The 22,361-nt window shown below is 46.9% G+C and overlaps 10 protein-coding genes and 1 non-coding gene across 11 annotated transcripts; 7 read left to right on the forward strand and 4 right to left on the reverse strand.

Annotated features, from left to right (window-relative positions):
• Positions 1–1,678: 1,678 nt before the first annotated feature.
• Positions 1,679–1,751, reverse strand: AGABI2DRAFT_t101. Its single transcript has one exon. It is a non-coding gene; the product is annotated as a tRNA-Val (tRNA).
• Positions 1,752–2,193: 442 nt separating this feature from the next.
• Positions 2,194–3,996, forward strand: AGABI2DRAFT_179983 (hypothetical protein). Its single transcript, XM_006463654.1, has 2 exons — positions 2,194–2,298; positions 2,355–3,996. Exons 1-2 carry the CDS (start codon positions 2,214–2,216, stop codon positions 3,821–3,823), a joined length of 1,554 nt encoding a protein of 517 aa, XP_006463717.1. The 5' UTR covers positions 2,194–2,213; the 3' UTR covers positions 3,824–3,996.
• Positions 3,997–4,753: 757 nt separating this feature from the next.
• AGABI2DRAFT_187238 (hypothetical protein) lies at positions 4,754–5,567 on the forward strand. Its single transcript, XM_006463655.1, has 2 exons — positions 4,754–4,939; positions 4,997–5,567. The coding sequence occupies exon 2, from the start codon at positions 5,011–5,013 to the stop codon at positions 5,392–5,394; it is 384 nt and encodes a 127-aa protein (XP_006463718.1). The 5' UTR covers positions 4,754–4,939; positions 4,997–5,010; the 3' UTR covers positions 5,395–5,567.
• Positions 5,568–6,920: 1,353 nt separating this feature from the next.
• Positions 6,921–7,556, forward strand: AGABI2DRAFT_120527 (hypothetical protein; the record flags this gene model as incomplete). Its single annotated transcript, XM_006463656.1, has 1 exon — positions 6,921–7,556. One exon carries the CDS (start codon positions 6,921–6,923, stop codon positions 7,554–7,556), a length of 636 nt encoding a protein of 211 aa, XP_006463719.1.
• Positions 7,557–7,954: 398 nt separating this feature from the next.
• AGABI2DRAFT_208635 (hypothetical protein) lies at positions 7,955–9,311 on the reverse strand. The gene is made up of 4 exons (XM_006463657.1): positions 8,918–9,311; positions 8,754–8,868; positions 8,558–8,695; positions 7,955–8,496 (listed from the first exon to the last, which is right to left on the reverse strand). The coding sequence occupies exons 1-4, from the start codon at positions 9,259–9,261 to the stop codon at positions 8,032–8,034; spliced, it is 1,062 nt and encodes a 353-aa protein (XP_006463720.1). The 5' UTR covers positions 9,262–9,311; the 3' UTR covers positions 7,955–8,031.
• Positions 9,312–9,955: 644 nt separating this feature from the next.
• On the forward strand, positions 9,956–10,813 carry AGABI2DRAFT_187240 (hypothetical protein). The gene is made up of 5 exons (XM_006463658.1): positions 9,956–10,085; positions 10,137–10,177; positions 10,235–10,304; positions 10,358–10,482; positions 10,538–10,813. Coding segments are annotated over exons 2-5 (411 nt in total). The 5' UTR covers positions 9,956–10,085; positions 10,137–10,175; the 3' UTR covers positions 10,752–10,813.
• Positions 10,814–11,474: 661 nt separating this feature from the next.
• AGABI2DRAFT_208642 (hypothetical protein) lies at positions 11,475–13,186 on the reverse strand. The gene is made up of 7 exons (XM_006463659.1): positions 12,976–13,186; positions 12,807–12,925; positions 12,710–12,755; positions 12,504–12,649; positions 12,005–12,450; positions 11,714–11,953; positions 11,475–11,652 (listed from the first exon to the last, which is right to left on the reverse strand). Exons 1-7 carry the CDS (start codon positions 13,031–13,033, stop codon positions 11,577–11,579), a joined length of 1,131 nt encoding a protein of 376 aa, XP_006463722.1. The 5' UTR covers positions 13,034–13,186; the 3' UTR covers positions 11,475–11,576.
• Positions 13,187–15,297: 2,111 nt separating this feature from the next.
• Positions 15,298–15,784, reverse strand: AGABI2DRAFT_194468 (hypothetical protein; the record flags this gene model as incomplete). The annotated part of the gene is made up of 2 exons (XM_006463660.1): positions 15,298–15,600; positions 15,630–15,784. Coding segments are annotated over 2 exons (257 nt in total), but the record flags the coding sequence as incomplete, so codon positions are not given.
• Positions 15,785–16,129: 345 nt separating this feature from the next.
• On the forward strand, positions 16,130–17,211 carry AGABI2DRAFT_225647 (hypothetical protein; the record flags this gene model as incomplete). The annotated part of the gene is made up of 3 exons (XM_006463661.1): positions 16,130–16,299; positions 16,355–16,585; positions 16,632–17,211. Coding segments are annotated over exons 1-3 (930 nt in total), but the record flags the coding sequence as incomplete, so codon positions are not given.
• On the forward strand, positions 17,203–20,016 carry AGABI2DRAFT_208645 (hypothetical protein). Its single transcript, XM_006463662.1, has 4 exons — positions 17,203–17,242; positions 17,298–17,514; positions 17,574–17,952; positions 18,005–20,016. The coding sequence occupies exons 2-4, from the start codon at positions 17,375–17,377 to the stop codon at positions 19,922–19,924; spliced, it is 2,439 nt and encodes an 812-aa protein (XP_006463725.1). The 5' UTR covers positions 17,203–17,242; positions 17,298–17,374; the 3' UTR covers positions 19,925–20,016.
• Positions 20,017–20,986: 970 nt separating this feature from the next.
• On the forward strand, positions 20,987–21,972 carry AGABI2DRAFT_138056 (hypothetical protein). Its single transcript, XM_006463663.1, has 4 exons — positions 20,987–21,024; positions 21,080–21,703; positions 21,754–21,818; positions 21,873–21,972. The coding sequence occupies exon 2, from the start codon at positions 21,231–21,233 to the stop codon at positions 21,432–21,434; it is 204 nt and encodes a 67-aa protein (XP_006463726.1). The 5' UTR covers positions 20,987–21,024; positions 21,080–21,230; the 3' UTR covers positions 21,435–21,703; positions 21,754–21,818; positions 21,873–21,972.
• Positions 21,973–22,361: the final 389 nt, after the last annotated feature.

Raw genomic sequence — 22,361 nt, forward strand, 5'->3', positions numbered from 1 at the left:
TTGGCCCGGAGTGGGAGGGGTTTTCTAAGTAGAGGCGATTGGGTGGGGTTGCGTGTTACACTACATTAAGATTACAAGTCAAGTAAACTTTGTCTTAGTTGGTAGATTAACTGCTTTTTGTTTTGTTTTTTCGTTTTTGGAACATGCCTAGGTCCTGAGAGGGACTGATGGCCGCATGGTCTTTTGAGTGGTTTGGTCATGGGTTATATATACTTAACGCCTGGGCTTGATAACGTTGAGAGGTTTAAGAGATCGATGAGTATGATGGATTATCTTTTGTTGTATATTGAGAACCCTGATTCAGTATGATTGATTAGTGTTAATGCATGCATGTGTTTGTCGGTTCAGATTCAGGATTTTGAGTGCTGATACTGGCTTGAAGGTTAACATTCATGCTGAGAGACCCACCCCGCGTGACAATTCCAGACATGTGAGACTCGAAGTCCAATATATATAGTTTTATTTTGGAAAGTCACCGGTGGTTTTTGGTATTTGAAGCTCGGAATATGAGTAGGTATCGCCGGATCTTACAATGTACTCACGGTGCAGCAGGAAACACCGCGAAAGAACACACCATAGCAACTACTTTGACCTTCGAAGTTAACGCTCACCCCCGATATTTCCAGAAGAAAGTGCAACAAAGACTGGTACTGGTCCCGATGTTTGCCGCTTTCAGCATATTCCATTACGCCAGGCTTCATTTCGAAACAAACCATAATTCCTGTTATTTTCTGGTGGCGGCGTATAGAAAAGCTGGGGTGACCGCGGCTTGCGAGAGTCCGATCAAAAATGTTCAGATCTGACTCCAGTTATTTTCTAATTGCATCATAAATATGCTAAAACCGGAGTATATTGGACGAAGGTCTGCGAAAATCACCGGATTTGCCATGAATCTGCTATACACACCGAACGTTTTTCCCGAGTTTCCCGGCATCAAAGCCTAGGCATTAGAGTCTATTTAGGAGGTTATGAATTTAAGATAAGTTGTACGAGCGGATTAGGCGGCCTGAGCCGGCTTTTGTACTACGGTGCTGCAGAAAATGCGACGAGAGATCACACGCAGTGGAATAGGAATAAGGGATCCAAAGAGGCCCTGACTCTGCTTCGCAGGATCGTCAGGATCATCATGATACTCACAAGTGATTTAGATCTCTTTCTTCCCATCTCGCATGTCAACTCCTTTTTTTAGCCGCGCGCGTCGAACCGAGTTCTTGCCCCTTTTAAATTTTGACGTCAATCTAGCACCTGCATATTGATACGCGTTATGACGACCTGGTGTTTATGTATGTAGTGAAGGGCGCGTCAACATAAAGGTTTCATATTCGGTATTTACTTTGATTTAAATCATGACAATTCCCGCTAAATTCCATGTAAACAAAAAGTTTTATCCGCGGTCCAAGGCGTTATGCCCGTTTATCGATAAAATTGCGGATCGACAAGTGGGTTCAATATACTGTATGTGAAGAAAAGACGCCATAGATAGTCTATTTCCCCACGGGACACTGTATGTGCGTGTGGACGCTCGGAGTTTCGAAGATGGGGAATATGCACATTGTTATGAAGTTCAGTAGAACTCACAGGCTCGTTTCAAATTGGGACCGGATTAAGTGGAGCGCGACACTGTTCCTAGGGACGCGCGAGTCATTGTGAAGGGCCAAAAACCGTCGGGAGCGGCGTCTGGTTCAACCCGGGTTCGAACCGGGGACCTTCTGTGTGTAAGACAGAAATCATAACCACTAGACCATTGAACCTGCAGGTAGTGGAGCTATTGAATATACACCGAACCGAACACGAACTTGCATTGCTTACCTCGTTCTCGTCCTGCTTTCTACCCCGTCGGTAGCTGTGTTTTATGGCAGCGGAAAGGAGACCTCGCCAATGCCATGCAATCACTCTAGGCGACTCCGAGCTGCTGTTGCTGACTGAAACTTGAATATTGGATCCCTGCGGCGTCGCGCAGTGTCAGCGACTCCGAGCGTGGAAAGGGTTGATCTGTATCCAGCAATGCATCTGAGGGGTCTGGGAATAGGGAAGCATTGTCTTGATTGTTTATAATTAAGTAGTGATGCTGATGTGCATGTGGCTAGGTTTATTAATCAGAACTGCCGAAGTTTGATGCGGCCGTGTTGGCCCTGTCCTGCCCTGTCCTTGTTTCCTTCCGTCGCACACAAGTTTCGTGAGGGGGCTGGTTTTCATCCGTTCCCAAAACCACCATGCTGCTCATGTTGTCGCCTGCTGTTATGGTGCTCCTAACCTTCTTCATTGAAGGTGCACGCAGTCAGCTTCCAGATCAAGAATGTAAATTTTTTTTCATCATTTTCAATGCCGTCGTCGTCTTATGCCTATTTTCCTAGTTACACCTACTGCGAACCCTGCACCTCTACCGTCGTCAACACAGGTCCTCTTCTTGCAAAACTTTAATTTTCCACTGACCACCTGCACGGTTCACAACGTCTCCTGGTCGTACAATGGACTAGATACACGGCTTGATATTGCCGCAACCAACGTCAATGTCCCACAGGGGCCACCTCCTGCACCGTTCCCCTCGCGGCCTGTAGTTACCTTTACCGATGATGGCGTCGTGCGTGCACAGCGCCCGCGCGCTCCTGATGTCATCAACAACTTTATCGCTCGAGACTTGGAAGCCTCAGCCTTACATATACCTTGGAAAGTCAGTGTGCCATCTGGCTGGTATAGTATTGTCGTGGCAAACGGAGTTGAACGATTGGATCAGACTGATCCCTTTTTTGTGCAAGACGGCACGGATACCTCATGCCTCCTGGGCGGTCATACGAGTTCTTCTACCTCAAGTCCAAGCCCATCGTCGTCAAACCCAGCTTCAGGAGCTCCCCAAGAAACTGTCAGCCCTCCCGCTCCTGTTGCCTCCACCTCCAAAGACAATCATGTAGGCATCATTATTGGGGTTGTAGCAGGTGTTGTGGTTGCCTTGATCGTCATACTCATCGCTTTCCTCTGCCTACGAAGAAGAAAACACGCCCAAGAGAGGCCTGCTAGCGTACTTCCAGGAGCAGGACTTCGTCGAGGCTGGGGTGGACTGGGTTCTTTCAGTTCAATTCATTCTGTCAAGCCAGCTCCTACTTCTCGTGACTTGGCGGTCACCACACGTGAACACACTCGCCACACCGAGGAGAGAGCACCAAGAAGCAGCGTTTCCACGCCTTTTTCTTTGGAGGAAAAGGTCTCCACTTCTCCCGTCTTTAGCTCAAGAAACCCATTTGATGATACTGAGGGAGGTATCACCCTGGCGACTTTGCCGTCGAATGGCCGCAGATCTAGTTCTGCGAGATCGTCCCTTCAACAGTATCCACCCCGACATAATCCATCGATTAGTGCGATTGTAAATTCATACGACCTCGAAACAAGCACTCGTTCCACCGATTTGTCGTCCTCACGACATAACTCGCTATCGACTGCCGAGATGATGCCATCATACTCTTCTTCTTCTTCTTCCAGTGCCTCGCCTACCGAACGGAACAAGGCCGAACATGGATCTTCAGGTTCGCAATCGGGTGTGAGGAAGACTCCGCGCAAGCCAGTCCCTGCATACGACCCTGCCGTTCACACTTCAAGTACCCCGTCTCCATTGGTGGAAAATACTTCTCCGATAGCCCTTACCCCAGGTACTCCAATTGTGTCTTCGATCTCGGGTCAGGGTCATTACGCCAAGAAGTCGCAATATGCTGCGAGCAACCCGGAAGGTATTGATAGGCTACCTCGCAAGAGTAGCTTTGGTCCTGGCGGCATCGAAGGGAAACCTATACATTATCTGATACCTGATATGCCCCTCCCAAAGGCGAATTGATACACCCTGGATAGCACCAACAACAACAAATCACACTCACACATTCCTTGATCTTCGCGGTGTGGAAATGTTGGATTCCCTATGGTTCATTTCGTGCGTTAACGATGCTTCATTTTTATTTATGTCAAATATCTCTTGGACGACTTTTTATGTGTTTTGCTTCAATTTCGTTTGATGATTGTATCACCCTGTTTTGTAAACTTGATTCTTTACCATGTAAAGTCATTGTCTTCTTCGTCCCTCATTTGCCCTACCAAAAAAGCTTTGGGAATTCGTTTTTTTTTCAATTTTACTTCTTGTGTACGGTGTATTACTGATATCTGATGTTCATACTAACGCTTTTGTAATGTTAACTGTGGCTTTGCTGGTGTCTTGGCAAAGAAGGTTTAGCCTTCGACCAATATGCTTACATCAATACATGATCCAGAATTTAATAAGTAGTTCCCCAGTAACAGACTGTGACTCGCTTACCCTCTTGTCTCATCGCCATCTTATGATAGGGGAATCATCACCGCTCGGAAGAACCCAATGACTACAGTAGTAGGACTTCTCTTTTACGCCGAGGCCGCAGTTGGCACACCAGTGACCACAGCCTCCTCCTGTTGTTATTGATGCATCCGCGTCTGTCTATTTGGACAATGAAACTCTGGCTCATTGAAAAATTTTAACCCTACTCTTGTCTCAAAGTATTATGCTTGGCTTCGCTTTCTCTAGGAATCGGATAGGTCCGCGTGGCTTTCATTGTGCAATGTGGCAGCGGGAGTTTACTAGGACTCGGTTTTTCCATATCATCATCTCGGTTGGGAACTCGTAAATCTCGTTTGGGATGCTGATACCATCGATCTTAAAGAAGAGTCGGGCAATGCGGCGAGTGCTGGACATTTTAAGGAAACGGAAGGGGGATATTGAGATGTACATATCTTTCCTACTATCTCGTTTCCCCCTTCGTTCTCTCTCCCTGATTAGGTGATCTGTATAATTCTCCCTCCATTACTTTATATTTTCTGCATTGTCGAGGAACACTGCTAGAAATCGTTGGGGTTACATCAGGTGCATTTATTGTGTCCGTCTTGTAGGTGTTCGTGGGTTGGGACAGCGGGGAGTCGCTACGGGCGAGTACGGTCGAACTCTTTAACTCTTAGCGCAATATTGATCCCTCTCCTCTGTGAATAGCACACATACACTTCATGTCGAGTGGCTTCACTCCTACAGAACTCGCCGAACTACTTGCAAGCTCCGTCCTCGGAGGTTCTATGACGGGCGGTCTGTTAGTCTATATCTACATACGGTGCGAGCGACGCAAACGCCACAGGCAGCATGATGTCGAGACATGCGAATCGGGAGTTGGCGAGAGCCAGGTCTCCGATACAGATCCCATCGACTCCCAGCGGGAAAGCAACTTCATTCCCATCCAAGACCCTCCATCATATGAAATTCCAACTTCATCACTATCAAATTATGGCTCAAATTCGGGTATGCGATCAGTAGATGATAGTTCTCATCTCGATCGTATCCTGTATCCAACTCCCTTGCACCCTCACATGCTCATACACCCCTCCATCAACCGGTGACAAACTACTTATCGCGAACATACATTGTCGGCTCATCTCGTCCAGCACTCGCATTGCTTTTACGACAGCGATTCAACAGCCTTGTACAGCCCCCCTTTTTCCAAGGAGCAGTGGTAGACGCGTTTAAATGTATTATTATATAGTATAAAAAGAATCAGCTTCATGTCCTTTTTCAAGTCACTTTTGCACACTTATGCAACGATTAAGCTATCTATCTGATATGGAAAACGCTTGGAGGTGTCTAGTATAGTGGAGCAGCAGTCAAAGACGGCAGTAGTGTGAGAGAGTACTACTAGCGGCAGTGCGATCTATTTTGTCCATCTATTTTGATCGGTGAAAGCGCGAGACTGTTCGCACTCCCTCGGTTTACGTTTTGCAACCATGTATATACTGTCGGGTTCAACGAAAGTATATATGATCATACGCGACTACCGGTTGCCTCTTTGAAGCCTGCCCGTGGGGACTCGAGATGAAGATGGCAGTGGCTGGTTGTTGATTGATAGCAATTTCCTTGTAGGTCCTTGGATAAAAAAAAAGTGGACACCGCAATGTCGCCCGGAATAGCGATCCTTACTGATCTATGCTGGATCTATGTAACCTCTACGGGCGATTGCCGGCTAGACAGCCTTCTTGAACTCCAAACATCATGGCCTAATTCCAAAATACGTATTCCATCTGAAAACAAGAAATTTGTAGTTGCTCTTTCAAATGGATCTGATATGGGTGGCATGGCTACCAAGGTCTATGAAGAAATTGTTCTTCTACTAACCACTCTCTAACTTCTGCTCTCTTCATCTCTCTTTCTTCGACCTTCCAGTGGACGCATTCACAAAGACTTCAAAGGGTCTGTTGAAGAGCTGTTCAACCAACGCCCATCGAAGGATTTGAACTTATGCCATGAGGTTTTCAAACTACACGGCCTATGCCTCTCAGCAAAGTAAACTTAACAAACGTAGCTTTCATGCTAACGCTGATTCATGATCGAAGGTTCGAGCTCGGAACTGAGACCTTCAACCTCATCCAACCGTGCTCCGATAAAAACTTTTGTTGACATTATAACGAAAACAGTCACTCTTTCTACTACGACGGCCATTCATACAATCTTTCCCTCCAGCGTTTCTCCTTCAAATAACTCTAATTCAATACCGAATGCCCCCCCTCGATTTTTCATCCCTTCAACACCTTCCACCTCATTCCAGCCACTCGTCTGTTCTCCTTTGCACATAAATACCACAGCATGTAAGTGGGCTGGCTTCGCAAATTCAATTATTTATCAGTGAATTGATAGTTGATTGATTTTAGTAGTGCCTTTCACAACGTTGGGTCCCATACCAACCACGAAAGAAACCGTAGTGACTCCCGTGATTGCGCTGACTGGCAGCTCCCCAGGTAGTACATTTTGATATCAAAGTTTTATAGTCTTATTGATATGATGGTATCAAGTGCACATAATTACAACGGCCACCAGTTCAGCCTTGTTTCAGCCTAGTAATCCATCGGATGATGGTCCTCCACTAGATATCATCATGATCGTTTTGATTGTTCTGGGTATCGTCGCGGTTTGTTCCCTCTTTCTGTCATTCATATGGTGGTATAAAGGTCGACGATATAGACCTAGTGACAGCGTCATGTATCCGTTCTCCGAAAAGCCTGAGAATTTGGCGTGGGGAGAAAGATTCCGACGGGCTTTGGGGAAACACACGTACTCTGGAGTGGAATCAAATCCTCGGCAAATCATGAATCTGTTTACTGTTGGTTCGTTTGGAAACAATCATGGGCGAACTACGCCGACGCCTTTCCCCGAACAAATCAGTACAGATGTTATTCAAATAGGAAGACCGGAACTGTCGTCCCCTCATGTTCGATTCCAGAAGTCTTTCCGTGACTCGGAAAGCGACCCTGAGGATGGGGTACAACACGGGATCGGGGAAAGTACAACTGGATACGATCGTCCTCCTACTTATTATACCAATTCGACTGGACTCGCGACGATTGCGACTACTCTTCCGCAATACTCTGCAGTTGTTCCTTCTCCCATTTCGGAACATTCTGATACTTCCACAAATCCAATTTCATCTCCGCTTATGCCCCTTTTTTCAAAGGGACGGGGCTCTGGTCGACCATTGGCTCGTTTCTCGCCGCGAATAGAAAGGAAAACTTAACACGTACAGTATTCTTTCACTTAATCGAACGTTAACCCCACACTAGTACAATTTGTTATCGCTCCTTTTGTTTAAATCGTTTTCCTTGCCTATCTTTTGTATTCATCATTTTTTCTGCGATTAGATCCGGGGGACTCCGGGCAATGTGGGCAGTGCAGGTGTCATTTAAATCGAAGAATCGGGTGCATGGGGATAAATATATGCTGTGATTGTATTGGCAATTAACAGCCTCGATGGCATGTGAATTGTTGGCGGTGAAAAAATGTACACATGCTCGATCACCGGCCCCGGTGCATATTCGAGTTCCTCGGCATTTGAGATCGACTTTATTCAGATATGTAAGAATAACAAGCCCAGGGATGAGAAAAGAGTCTATCTTGTCATCCCTAACTCATTCCCAGTACTTAAGCATCAATTGCTACCAAAAAGCTCAGGGTACAAATTGTTTCTACACACGATATATTTATCACGGAATCTACAATCGCCAATGTTCGCTGGGAACAGCGCCTTGTTGAAGTGAACGAACAGCCACGCCAGCACTGTTTCGCAGCGGTTCGTCATCTTCACTCCTCCCGCTAGAACCATGACCATAGCCAAGCCCACTCATTTTGGCGGTCTTCTTTAGATCCTCATCTCCCAACATCCATTTACCCTCCTTTTCTTCCTCATCCCACCACTTGATTGCAGTTTCGCGTAATTCAGGTGTCCGCATGATGGATGCTTTCGTGTATTTGGCAAGATGAAGAGCTGGAATTAGATGTTCAAGTGTGCGAAGTGTAGCTGTGTAATGGTCTTGCTTTTGTTCGGGAGTTAACGAGACAGGCGGTGACAAGATGTTCGACAATATTGGGATAGGAACCTGAACCGTAGGTAATTTGTAGATGATGAGTGGGAGTAGCAGGAAAAGTAGATGACGGTATCTCAAAAGTTGATCATGAAGCTGACCGCGAACACCCACGTCAGTACTTGCTTGGTTCAAATAGACAACAAGAGAAACATACCATCCAAGTAGGCAAGTCGGTATCTACTGAAATGGGTGACGTCACAATCCAATAAAGTTCAGTCAGACATGCGATGACGAGGGATCCTATGCCCAAAGGTCGTAGATATCCACGTTCCGAGGAATTCAACGTCAATATCTATAGTATTCTCTGAGTCAACTCCCGACGTTATCTCTTCTGACATGCAAGGACCTACCCCAATCACTCCTGCTTCCCTGAGATAACCAAGCAGTACAGCAGGCAAAGAGTAGAGGGCGAAGTCTTCAAATGAAGAACACCATTCACACTGCGCAATCGCATCGTGACCAAAGCTGCTCAGATGAGAATGGAATGGTGTAGGAGGAGGGGAATAAGACAGACCGAACATAAAGGAGTCGCATGTCAAAAGAGCCCAGTCTCTTCAATAAGAGTTCAAGGCGACTATCAACGCTGCCGGTCTCAGAGTTCTGGATCAGTAGAGCTCTTAGAACATCCTCAGCTGTATTGACAGGGAGCTTGAAAGTCTCAAACATATTCTCTGGCTTGGAGACGAGGATGTAATAGAGGAGATATAAAGTGTGGGCAAGCAAGAACAACGAGGTTTTTGGGTATCGACGACGTTGACCATTTTCAGGTTCTTTTAAGGTAAAATAGAGCCATGTGGCACCAATAGTCGAGGCAGCAGCAAGATAAGGTCCCCACTGGGACACCTGAGGAGTAGGCATCTATGCAGTGATTTGAGTAGAGTTTCTGTATGGATGAAGCTGGCGGGCGACTTCCATGAAAAGTCAGATTTGTTGTCGAACACGTACCAGTGCGGCGTTTGTGGGGTACCACCGGCAGAAAGCGGACCGTGAGTAAGTCACGTACAGCCTGTGTCCAACAACACATCGCAAGACTGACAGCTTCCTCAAGTCGCAGCGATGGCGGCGCCGCAAACCTCATTGATCCAAACTTATCTTCAGGTCAGCATCTGTCATTAAGTTACTTCCCAGGATTGGAGTATGCAAATGATGTGTTGCCGAGGATTTACCCCCAATATCTTATAATCTGATCATGAATTTGATAAGACGTGGTACCTCTTCAGTCTTGCATCCCAGTTTGATATAATGCGCACCTGGCTAGACCTAGAAATCGCCCTGGGCAGTTTATCGAAAGCCGAACAGCTCCACAGAAAAGTCAATAAGACATAACGATATGATCGTAAGATAATAACGAGGACTCTATTCCAAATCAATGAACTTTCAGGATTCTGTAAGATGGGTCATTTGGGGTCCGTGTACTTCTTGTCGGCCTGGCATGAGTCATTGAGTTAAACGAAAATTTGAGTATCGAATAAGTTTGTGAGCCGTGACTACTCTGAGTTTCCCCGACCAAGACCAACAAAGGCAAATAGTATTGCTTTCTCCTCAACTACATGTCGAGTCAAATACCACCCGGGATAAGTCAAGGACTGGATTACTTTGCCAGTGGGAACGATAACAAGGAATGGCTTCCTTTACTTCCCATCAAGCATTATACCGTCGCACATATTTTGCAAGATGATAAGGTAATTTAAGGTCTTTAAGTCATCGATGGGCTGAACCGCATACTCCCTCAGGTTCTTCTCGGATACAAAAAGCGTGGATTCGGTCAAGGAATGTACGCATACGTGTTCCAGAATGATCTTCAAGAAAGAATTATTGACTGCTCATATAGGTATAATGGTTTTGGCGGTAAAGTTGAACCGAACGAAACGCCATTGCAAGCAGCCGTACGAGAACTAGAGGTAGTGTCAACTTCTATATAAGACGGCTGAACTCAACTCATTCTGTTGCGCAGGAAGAAGCTGGAATAAAAGCACCGCTACAGCACATAGGTGTTTTGATCTTCATCGTGGCTGGTGCCGAGAAAGCCTTTCATATTGATATCTACTATGCCCAGGAATTTGAGGGCACAGTAACGGAGTATGAGTTTCTCATTCCATTAATAATTTATTTCCACGTGCTCATACAGTAACAGGACTGAAGAGATGAGGCCTGAATGGTTTTCTTTGTCTCCATCTGATGGTCCGGGAGAATTACCACCCATTCCATGGGACAAAATGTGGGATACCGATCGCTACTGGTTTCCACTCTTAAGGGATAAACGACCCTTCGTTGGGAGAGCGGATTTTGAAACAAATGAGAGTGGAGCTTTCATATCAAGGCGGTGGTGGTATGGTACAATACAGTGAGAGAATTCGTGCCAGATGGTATCAGTTCTGTATTATGCTATGTGATATCACGTTAGTTTTTTCAGATTGAAGATCACTCAAAACTAGCCAATTTGACTTCCAACGATTCAAGCTGATCGATGTCGATGATCCCAGACATGCCAAGTATCTATGTCCGCCACGACTATAAATGATCATTAAAAGCTTTAATGTCAGATTTGCACCCGGTAAGAAACATTGGTACATGCCCCTGACATTAAATTCTGGATCAGTGCGTCGGACGAATTTCTTTCATAACGATGATGTTCCGATGCAAAGAAAAATTGCAGGACGATACAACAACTAGTATAGAAGGCAACATTTCGATCATCTACTAGTAGTAGATTCTGAGCCAGTATTGTCATCCGTCATCCTCCTTTCCCTTGGATCTTCAAGGCTGTGGTAAATCCGATCACATTTGTAATTAAAAAACCTCGGCGTGAAATTGAAGAGGGTGAATGAAGTTAAATGAACATACTATTGCTGATAATAACAGTTTTCTTTGTATTAGCTCGTACGGTATCTAACAAGTAGACGGTGTTATACGTCTGAGAGAAAGACTTTAGGGAGGCTAGGTCGTGTGTGCGTGAAATATTTGAATTATATTGAACTCTGGATCGTGATAAACCTGATACCGCAAACGGTGGATCATGAGATCTAGACCTATATATCCAGATGGAGCCGCCATCCTGCCCTTCTTTGGAGCGGTAGCCTCGTTGATGACAGGCAATAGAGTATGATTTTCCTCGGCCTTAGCTATCCAACTAGATGACAATCAAAACAATATAGCTACATACCCGGGTGCTATCACAGTTCTTTCGTCAACATTTCTAAAACAGAAAAAGCACAGCCCCAGGATGATATGTACCCATGGCCGGCATGCCTACATCGTATCACAAACATGAGTTCCGAACTCCGGACGTCGTGGAGTTTGTCAAACGTACCCGTAATTGAAAATCAACGGCACAGAGCGACCGTCTTCTGCACGTACCCTTTGGGCTTCCAATCTCAGGCCACCTTTCCTGGCCGGCCGAAACCCACAAGCGTCTTCAATAACCAGGGGCAGTAGATCCTCTATACTGGGCTCCCGTGCACGGCGTACTTCGGGTGGTGCTAATTCGGGATATAGAGCGAGGCCCCGTCTGAGGATATCGGTCCTGGTCTCCGGCCTTGGCAGCGGATACCTGAAGAAACTTCATATTACGGTCACCAATTCATAGCGAGTCAACGCCTACCAGTCATTGACTCCTTCAATGCCGCCAACGACAACGTCGCCACTGCGCCTTGGAATGATATATACCCAGTGTTTCCCGGTCAGAGTCCTCCCGCTTTTCACCCATGGAGCCCTCAAGATGACCGTCTGACCACGTATAGGGTAGACATCCGGATCTTCAATACCACCTAGTGTTCTGGCACCCAAACCTGCACAAATGACGAGTCCGTCTACCCGAACTTTACGTGCCAAACGATTGCGTTTCACGTAGTCTTCATGGAAGACATAAGGTCCGCCCTCAAGAATTTGATTGATATGTTGAACCGTAGCGCGTATGACTGAGCCACCTCTGGCAAGGAAACGGGCTTTGAGATACTGGAGATAGATAGGCACATCTATGGTGAGAGTTTGAAATTCTACACCCCTGGTGACTCCGGCCATGAATTTATCATTCGGTATATCCTTGCGCTGCGAAGCAAAGAATCAACCAGTTGCAAAACACGATGCCTGAGGGAACCCACATCCGGGTAAAAATCTAGAACATTTCCGTTCCCATGACCATCTTCATAGAGCTCTTCTTGCTCTAACCTTAAGAAGCAGCCTTCTGCAGGACCTTTACCTGGCTCCGATAACTGCCACATGTAGTCGAAAGTATCTTTATCAATTTCTATGACGAAGCGCGACTGAGGAATTCTAATTAGTGCGCAAATGACAAGGAGGCACTTACGTTGGATGCGAACATCTTTCCCGGAGTGAGTTACATGATGCGCTCCCTAAACTTTAAGCTTAGTAGCGGGTCGAAATGACGAGTACGATGTATTTACAGCCCAGCAGCTAGTGTACCTGGTGCTCCTCTGATCACCAGGAAACGCATCCGCGATTATTGTGACGCGGTACTGACCCTTCTCTTGAAGCGCGATCCCAGTCGTCAATCCAATGACACCTGAACGAGAGTCAGCCTTTGAGCAACAAATATGTCGAATTACGACGCACCTGCGCCAATTACGACGATTTCTTTCTTTTCAACTTGCTGATCCTGTATGTCAGCCATGAGAATTGATTTAAGAGATAGAAGATTAGAAGATAAAGATTTGTTCCAAGAACCGTGATTATAATGTAGAAGACAAGTCACATGGTCGATAGAGACGAAATTTCACAGACTTCACGGCTCCGGCTCGCTTGACTCATTGGATTATCTTGCAAGCCTGTACCATGAGTCTTACGTCGAACTGCATTGAATGTATTGCGAGTGATAGTGATTGCCAAATAACCGCAAACAATGTCGTCAATATAAAAGTAATTTCTCACGCTTGTTCTTTTCCACGACGATCAACATCCGCTTGTTTGATCAACCACTCTGCTCGCGGGTTTTCAGCGGGAAACCCCGCTCTTCGTCGAAGATTGGACTCGCTTCGTTTTCGCTAGCAACTCTATGCTCATTCTTGGATGAGCTATGATGGATTTCTAGATAGTGACGAAAGCTACATGCAATAGGCAGGTATACAATGTCTACGGAGCTGGTGTGTTATTGAATACTATAATATCAAGTAGTATGAAATTATAGCCCGCCATATTATAGGGACACAATTTTCATCATTAATCGAGAATCAGAAAAGAAGTCATCCTGTCGGATGCATGTAAACATGATTCCCCATTTTTGTTGCACCTGAAGTGAATTACAGAGGGTACGCATACGCAGACAAGATGTCGCGCTGGGGCCCTTCATAAGCACAAATACACTCTGCGCTAAATTTTCATCATCAATTCTCCCTGGCATCTTCTCACCACCAGCACTTCGAATCGCGTAATTGACAGATTCAGGCCGACCCCCTCTTTCGTTCGAAATTCAACGTCATGGAGCAAGGGCGTCCGTCGTTCGTCAGCTAGAAATCAACTCCCAAAAAACCGCCATATTTGCGAACAGCTGCATGGCGGCGGATCCTTGCATGACTTGGTTTATCTTCCGGAAAGATCCCAGCTGTAGAAGGAAGAATTGCCATCGATGCTTGTCGTGCCGCGAGGAGTGGACATGTCTTTTTGTCTGTCGGTAAAGAAGGTTTCAATGTATAAATGCTTCTCGTCGGTCTCGCAGATTGAGGGAAAAGCTACGGAATGTCATCTTAGTTATCATACTGACCACAGGTGTGTGGAGGTATCGGAAACGTCAAACAATCACCTCCTGATTGATATATCATGAAGCTGGATATTTGAGGTAAGTGGGTCGTCGACACGTAGCGCTGTCACCACTCTGATTATTGATAGTGGCTGCTATCACGTTTGCCTCCGAGGTACTGGAATGGTGCATGGCGATACGAATGAAGGTGGTTCAGTAAGTCTACAGAGCCATGAAACCTTTGTTGTTTACCAAGTTCACTGCAACAACAGGATCGTCTTCACGATTTTCTGGAATATCGCGTTTTGTTCTTGTTCGCGCACAGCCTTACCGGCATCTTTCCTCCTACTCTTCAAGACCCAAGCTCAAGTGAACAAATGTCCTATCGAAGATTTCCCTCCATTATCACTACACAGGGCCGCTGTGAACTAATCAAACCATTGCGGGAACCGTTGATCGCCAATCTACCACTGTCATCTTCGTCTCAGTCAACTCATGAGCCATTTCCCGCCCACTTGACTGTTTCACGGCGAGTTCCCAAACCTGGGACCAAGATGCCCTGTTACTGATAATAATTGGCTCATGGAATTCTTAGACAAGATTGATGATTTGTGTCACCCCTCAGCCTCATGGTCTGAGTCAACCGCTCGCCAAGTGTTCTCGCGCTTACCTCCATCGAAGCAAATTCCCGTTTCTCCTTTGCCGGTCAATCTATTGACCATGTAATTCTTCTGGGAAGGATCCTGGGCTGACGCAAAACATCCGCGCCTTCTTCCTCAGAGTCATCTCTGTCACATCCGTCCGTTCCTTCATCGTTGATCATAGCCACCATCTGTCCTCCTTCTTTCCCGACCGCGCCTGACAGGACCTCGCGGTTTGCTGCGGCCCATGGTTCCGACGCACGTCTCTTACCCACCCCTCGTTGGACCGCTTTCTTACTCCGTCCAGTTTATTGTCCCTCTCCTCCTGCACCTCATTCTGCAGTGTCGGTGTTTGCTCTCCACACCTGCCTCGCGCTCAGAGCCCAAATATTTCAATATTGGACTGGAACGAAACCAGGATGGAGCTTCTTGGGCACTAGTTCTCGCGCTTCAGAGCCATATGTCACCTCAGAAATTGCATCATTTACTCGGCTAAGAAGAAGCAGAAATTACCTCCAAAATTTCCGTTGACCATCACCGCTGATTGTGCGTGAAGTAGTATCAACGGTGACTTGCCCCTCAAATCGAAGGAGACTCTGATCCTCCTCTCCGGGCTGTGAAGGTTCGAGGATTGTTGGAGTAATCTGGTATCGACTTTGTGACGCAGCATCTTGAGAAAAAGAAGAAAGATATTCCATTTCCCACTTCTCTGTATCTCATCGGGTCAAAGTCGACGTGTTCAAAGTACAAAGGTCGGCTGCCTCACTGCGGAGGAGGGAGAAGGTATCGGGAGAGTTGAAGAGACCGGAGGGGGGGAGCTACGGTTGTGGATGGGCGGAAAGATGATAGTTTGTTGAGGAGGAGAGTGTAGGCGAGGCAGGACAATCGAGGGAGGAGCCGGAGCCGGAGGAGGGGCTGTCTGGGGCGAGAGCAGGGCGCTGGCAGGCGGGGGTCGTCGAGCATGAACAAAGATTAAAAACTGAGGCACACGATTTTGGTAGAATCACGGTTTCAAAATCTATAGCGATATCAAACAGGAACAAATAGAAAGTCAGCGGTCCGAAAACAAACACAATTCGGCACACCACACTACATCCAGATCTCATTGTTTCGACATAGGACGTCATCCAGCACTAGGAACTCGGGATCCCGATCAACGTTCGGGGTCCCCTTTCGCTTCTCAATAACCAGTTGTCGCAGCAAACAGTACTAGGCCTTTCCGTGTGAAAGTTTAGGTGCGTGCATGCAGCATGTCATATCTCACAGCCTCTCCTTGGTCTCAACAATGACTTCTTCTTCTGCAGAAGGACCACCTTTGAGGTTGCTTGCGCTAGGTATACGCGCCCCTTGCACTCTCTTACCGATAGAGTCGCTAACTAGTAAGCTCTGAACAGATGGCGGTGGGATTCGTGGACTTTCAGAACTACTCATCCTCAAAGAAGTTATGCACAAGCTGATGTTTGAGGAGAACAAGAAACGGAAGAAGGACGGCGAAGAACCTCTTAGCGCACTTCCGAAGCCGTGCGATTACTTTGATCTGATTGGTGGTACTAGTACTGGAGGGTGCGTTGAGTTATGCATCTACAATCGTCTCATGTTACTCACATGTATATTACAGGATAATTGCTTTAATGCTTGGGCGTCTTCGGATGGATGTAGACATGGCAATCAAAAGCTACGATGATCTGGCAAAACAAGTCTTCTCCGCTATGAAGCCATGGGGGCATTGGGGAGATGGAAAGTTCAAAGCGACAGCACTCGAAGCAGCCATGAAATCTATCGTGAAGACCGTAACTGGTGATTCCGAGTCACCCTTATTAGAAGGTGATCAAGCTGGAGTCTGCCGAACGTGAGTATATTACTTAGTCCCATGCTTTTGGACTTTGAATTCGAAGATTTATTAGTTTCGTCTGCACAAAGAACGCCTACAACATGCACATTCCAGTGCTTTTCAGGACATACCAGTCTAATGAAACACATTCAAATTGCAAGATTTGGGAGGCCGCTCGAGCGACATCTGCAGCACCTACGTTTTTTAAGCGCATTATAATTGGGCGGGACCAGCCCTTTATCGATGGTGGACTAGGCCGCAATAATCCGAGTCAGGTGGTACTGGCAGAAGCCAATGCTCTATTTGGCGCTCGTCAAATCGGGTGCTTGGTGAGCATTGGTACTGGACAGGCCGGAGTAAACGAGATCAAGAAACCTGGGTTACGGCAGCGAATCCTACCAACCGACGTCATCAATGCGTTAAGGAGAATTACCACCGACTGCGAATCAATACACGAAGATGTGTTGCACCGTTTCTCCAAGTTGCCAAATACCTATTTTCGACTAAATGTCGAGCAGGGGCTGCAGGGAATAGAGCTTTCCGAATGGGAGAAACTGAGCAATGTGGAGGCTCATACGATGCAGTATATGAGGAAGGCGGAGGTCGCTCAGAAGCTTGCCTTGTTGATTAGTACGATCAGAGTCCCGAGAGGGCAGCTTCCACTCGAGCAATTCAGTATGCAAGAATCGCTCTTGTAGATCTTCATAACAAGCTAATCTCGTTACCCTAGTTACTCCTAGGCCTCCAAATGAATCGGTCCCACAAGCCAGGGAACGCAAGCGTTGTCCACTTCCTGTACAATCATTCATGGGACGAGAGGAAATTCTTGATAAGATGCGCAAATATTTCGAGTTGGGGGGTGATTCTCGACACGTCTTCGTTTTGCATGGCCTTGGGGGTTCCGGCAAGACCCAAATTGCTTTGAAATTTGTGCAAGAATCAACCTGGTATGGTCCTACTCTCTACAAATTCGCGACTGGCGACAATTCATGTGTTTAATTTCCAGCTTCTCCAACATCTTCTACATTGACGCGACCAATGAACAAACTCTTCGAACAGACCTTGAGGCCATCACTCTAGGAATTACAGAGCGATCAGTAGATGCGAGTCTCCATTGGCTTGCAAGCCTGCGCGAAGGGAACTGGCTTCTCTTCTTCGACAACGCGGACGATGTGAACTTGAAACTGAAGAATTTCATTCCCCAGTGTCAATCTGGAAACATCCTGGTTACAACACGTAACCAAGAGCTTCGTCTTCTCTCTGCAAAAGACGGAGATGCAAAAATTGGTACGATGGAGCATGAAGACGCAAAAAACCTGCTGCTGTATCGGGCTCGGGCAGAAGAGAGCGATGAAAATAAAGTACTGGCAGAGGCAATTGTACAGGTTCTTCCTCTCATTTTCTTTAGAAGCGCTCTCAGTCTAAAGCACGAAACAGGAACTCCATTACTTTGCTTTGGCTATTTCCCAAGCTGGCGCTTACATTCATTGCCAGTTGTCATTAAGCGAATATCGAGAATTCTATCGACGTCACCATGACAAACTGTTACAGCATGAAGAGTTTCAAGGAGAAGATCCATACGAACGAGCAGTGTATGCGACGTGGAGTTTGAGCTACGACAGACTTGATAACTCTTCAAGGTCTTTGCTCCAAATTGTCTCTTTGCTAAATCACGAAGGGATCTCGGAGAAGATGTTCGAAAAGGCGGCATCGTCTGAAGAGCAACTGGAGGATTCCGAACTACAAAACAAAGTGACTGAGTTGCTGAACGAGCTGGGAAAACGAGGTCCTGACTGGTCTTGGGACTTCAAGCAGGTCACCAAGCGCCTTTGTTCATATTCGCTCATTGAATATGATGGTCGAAATCACACCTACAGCATTCATCCACTAGTACAACAGTGGAGTCGCAGCACCATGGCAGGAAACAGACAGCTCATGCAGAAATGTGTACTCAGCATCATTCGCCTTTCGATTTCTTATACATTCGACGACCAGGACTACAAATATCGACGCACACTCATGCAGCATATCTCCAGTTCCAGAGTATCGATCGATCCAGAACAAATGATGCCTTCCGTTTTGGATAATATGGCACTTGTGTATTTTGAACAGGGGCAGTGGAAGGAAGCAGAGGCGCTTTATGTGGTGGTGATGGAGAAGAGGAAGGGGCTGCTTGGTGATGATCATCCTGACACACTCACGAGCATGGCCAATCTTGCAGCCACGTACTGGAAGCAGGGGCAGTGGAAGGAAGCAGAGGCGCTTGAGGTGGTGGTAATGGAGAAGAGTAAGCGGCTGCTTGGTGATGATCATCCTGACACGCTCAGGAGCATGGGCGATCTTGCAGGCATGTACAGGGACCAGGGGCAGTGGAAGGAAGCAGAGGCGCTTGAGGTGGTGGTGATGGAGAAGAGGAAGGGGCTGCTCGGTGATGATCATCCTTACACACTCACGAGCATGGCCAATCTTGCGGCCACATACAAGAAGCAGGGGCAGTGGAAGGACGCAGAGGCGCTTGAGGTGGTGGTAATGGAGAAGAGTAAGCGGCTGCTCGGTGATGATCATCCTGACACGCTCAGGAGCATGGGCGATCTTGCGGCCACGTACTGGAAGCAGGGGCAGTGGAAGGACGCAGAGGCGCTTGAGGTGGTGGTAATGGAGAAGAGTAAGCGGCTGCTTGGTGGTGATCATCCTGACACACTCAGGAGCATGGGCGATCTTGCAGGCATGTACAGGGACCAGGGGCAGTGGAAGGAAGCAGAGGCGCTTGAGGTAGTGGTGATGGAGAAGAGTAAGGGGCTGCTCGGTGATGACCATCCTGACACGCTCACGAGCATGGCCAATCTTGCGGCCACGTACTGGAACCAGGGGCAGTGGAAGGAAGCAGAGGCGCTTGAGGTGGTGGTGATGGAGAAGAGGAAGGGGCTGCTCGGTGATGACCATCCTGACACACTCACGAGCATGGCCAATCTTGCGACCACATACTGGAAGCAGGGGCAGTGGAAGGAAGCAGAGGCGCTTGAGGTGGTGGTGATGGAGAAGAGGAAGGGGCTGCTCGGTGATGATCATCCTTACACACTCGCGAGCATGGGCAATCTTGCAGCCACGTACAGGGACCTGGGGCAGTGGAAGGAAGCAGAGGCGCTTGAGATGGTGGTGATGGAGAAGAGGAAGGGGCTGCTCGGTGATGACCATCCTGACACACTCACGAGCATGGCCAATCTTGCGGCCACATACAGGAAGCAGGGGCAGTGGAAGGACGCTGAGGCGCTTGAGGTGGCGGTGAGGGAGAAAAAAAAGCAGCTGCTCAATGGTGATTATGATTATTCGTCTTTGTATCCTACATACGAAAGATGAGGCTTTAAGGTCCTGGGCTCGTGGTGTGGATTGCGGAGAGAGCGATAGAGCGGTAAATAGGGGACTCGGAGACGTGAAGACAGAAAGAATTCACAGCAGGTAAAGAAGGAGATAGTTTTTGGATATACGAGATGTTGGCACAAGTGAAGAGAACATGATCTAAACAGCGGCATTCAGATCTCGCTGCCAACATTGACCCATAAGTCTTAGAGACAACTGTCCAATCCGGGTAAGCTGTCTTCATACAACACGCCGATTTCTATGTGCCCGAATACTCTGCAGCGCAGCATCAAGATTGGATTAAGTTCACAGCGAAAGCATTGCCACTCAATCAGTGGCCGAATCATGTTGACAAAATCATTTCCGAAAGGAGCTCAGTTGCGAGTCGCACTGGTGAGGAAGAAGAATGTAAACGGATTGTAATGTTGAAGAGAGGCACCCAAGAGCATATACTGAACAGATACGAGCTCCGGACTGAATAGACTCTTCGATGATTTAGAATGATCTCTAACTGCACTGTCACTATCAACGCCACTTTCTGATCTACATTCTGAGGCATCCAACATTTACTCGGTGACATCAAGTTCCCTGGAACCTCAACAATAATCGCTTCCCGACGAAGCATTGGCGGGAACATCGGGGAGGTGTCACCCTGCAACATGTGGCGCTACGTGCACCGAGCAAAGCGTCACGACCTTGCCGGTGTACAGAGAGGACGAGGACGACAGAACCCAACGTAGCATCTCATCCATCTAAATTTATGTTTGAAATGTGATATCAAATGTAATGTACAAGAAATCAATGTGGGATATGTCTCCATATATTTCAAGAAAAAGGAAACTTGATCTTATTCACCAAAGCGCCATTCCAGTAAGTTGTTCGTAGTGTTTTAAGGTTTTTGCACATTCACGCATGTTTAGGTAACGATGTGCAATTAAAACCTGAAGCCTCAATGTTATCGCTTATTATTGACTAATGACGGAGGACTCACAAGAAGCCAATATCGCATAGCCTTCCATCCCGCAGCTTGATGTATCATTCTCCAATATTCATCAACAAACGCAGTTACACCTTTATAATAGTTCTCTACGAACATTGATCTATGGTCATCAATGAGAAGCCCGTAACAATCGCAGTGCAAAAGAAATTCCTAACCTATGTAATGTGATCCATCTCGCCCATAGGGCTTGCATGACTTTATGCTCAACCTTCACATCGTCACTCTCATAGATCTCTTCTTCCCTTTCCAAAACATCCCATTCCAAAACTCCAAACGGTTCCATTGGAAGCGTATTTAATAGATCAAATGTACTCGGCCCACCAGGCCGGCAGGAGTAATAAACGTCTGGCCCAGCAAATTGAGATTTGGCGGGTAAATAAGGGGGTTGAGCCGCAGGGCCGAGAGGGTCGTGCACGGGTGGTGGGCTTGGGTATAGACCACCCGGAGGACCGGGAGTATGTTCAACGCGGACGGTACTCAACGATGCCTCAGTCTGATCCGTTATATTAGTGAGAGTCGATTGGGAGCGATGGGATGACGGTGTGATAGACGTTAGGCGTCGCCCACCCTGAGGGTACATTTTTTTCAAAGCAAGCTCGCGGAAAAGATCTTGCTTAGAATGAACGCTGGGTGTTATATCACGGGATTCCGGTGGTTCCGTAGCCGTTCCAAGAGTGACGGTTGAAACGCGTGAGGATGAACGAGTGGAAATGGTCCGGCTTGTATCTGATTCAATGGATATTTCTAGTGGTTCTAGCTTCGCGATGAGATCATATTCCCTATTAACCGATAAGATATGAAGTATCAGATTGAAGAAATAAAACCCCACCTAGGTGGAATTGATTCATAGATGACTTCCGGTAACATGATGTGCATTCTCCATTCTGCCTTTCCCTAGAAGGGCGACTCAGTCCTTATGCAATCGGAAAAATGTGTAATTTCGCTCACCAAATTATTTGTCCGCTGTTCCCAACGTTCGAGGATAACTTCCGGATGGTCCCACTGGAAGTGACATCGCAACATCTCTTTATTCGGGAACGTGCCATGCAATTCACAAAATGGGCAGAGCCATTTTTCCATTTGTACCTCAAAAACGGAATCAGCGTATTCATATCGAACGACAATAGGCATTTTGGGCCTAGATATTCCAGTTTTGATGTTGATAGAATTGCATCGTAGTCGAAATCCTCGACAAAGGTTCCTTAGTAGAAAGGGTAACTGCTTTGTCTTTTGCATTCGGGTAGCAGGTAAACTAAATTCTTCCAGGGCAGTAACGAGAGTTTCGGGTGGTTCTCTGACCATAGGTGGTTGAGGAATGACGGGCGTAATCTGAGGAAGTGGAATTGTGATGATAGGCTGTGGAGGTTCAATAATTACGACCTCGTCTTCAGGCGTTGGCGGCTCGTTGACTTGTGCCTCTTCGTCTGGGTGTTCCCT

This window comes from Agaricus bisporus (genome assembly GCF_000300575.1).
Source record: "Agaricus bisporus var. bisporus H97 unplaced genomic scaffold AGABI2scaffold_9, whole genome shotgun sequence".
Lineage (NCBI taxonomy): Eukaryota > Fungi > Basidiomycota > Agaricomycetes > Agaricales > Agaricaceae > Agaricus > Agaricus bisporus.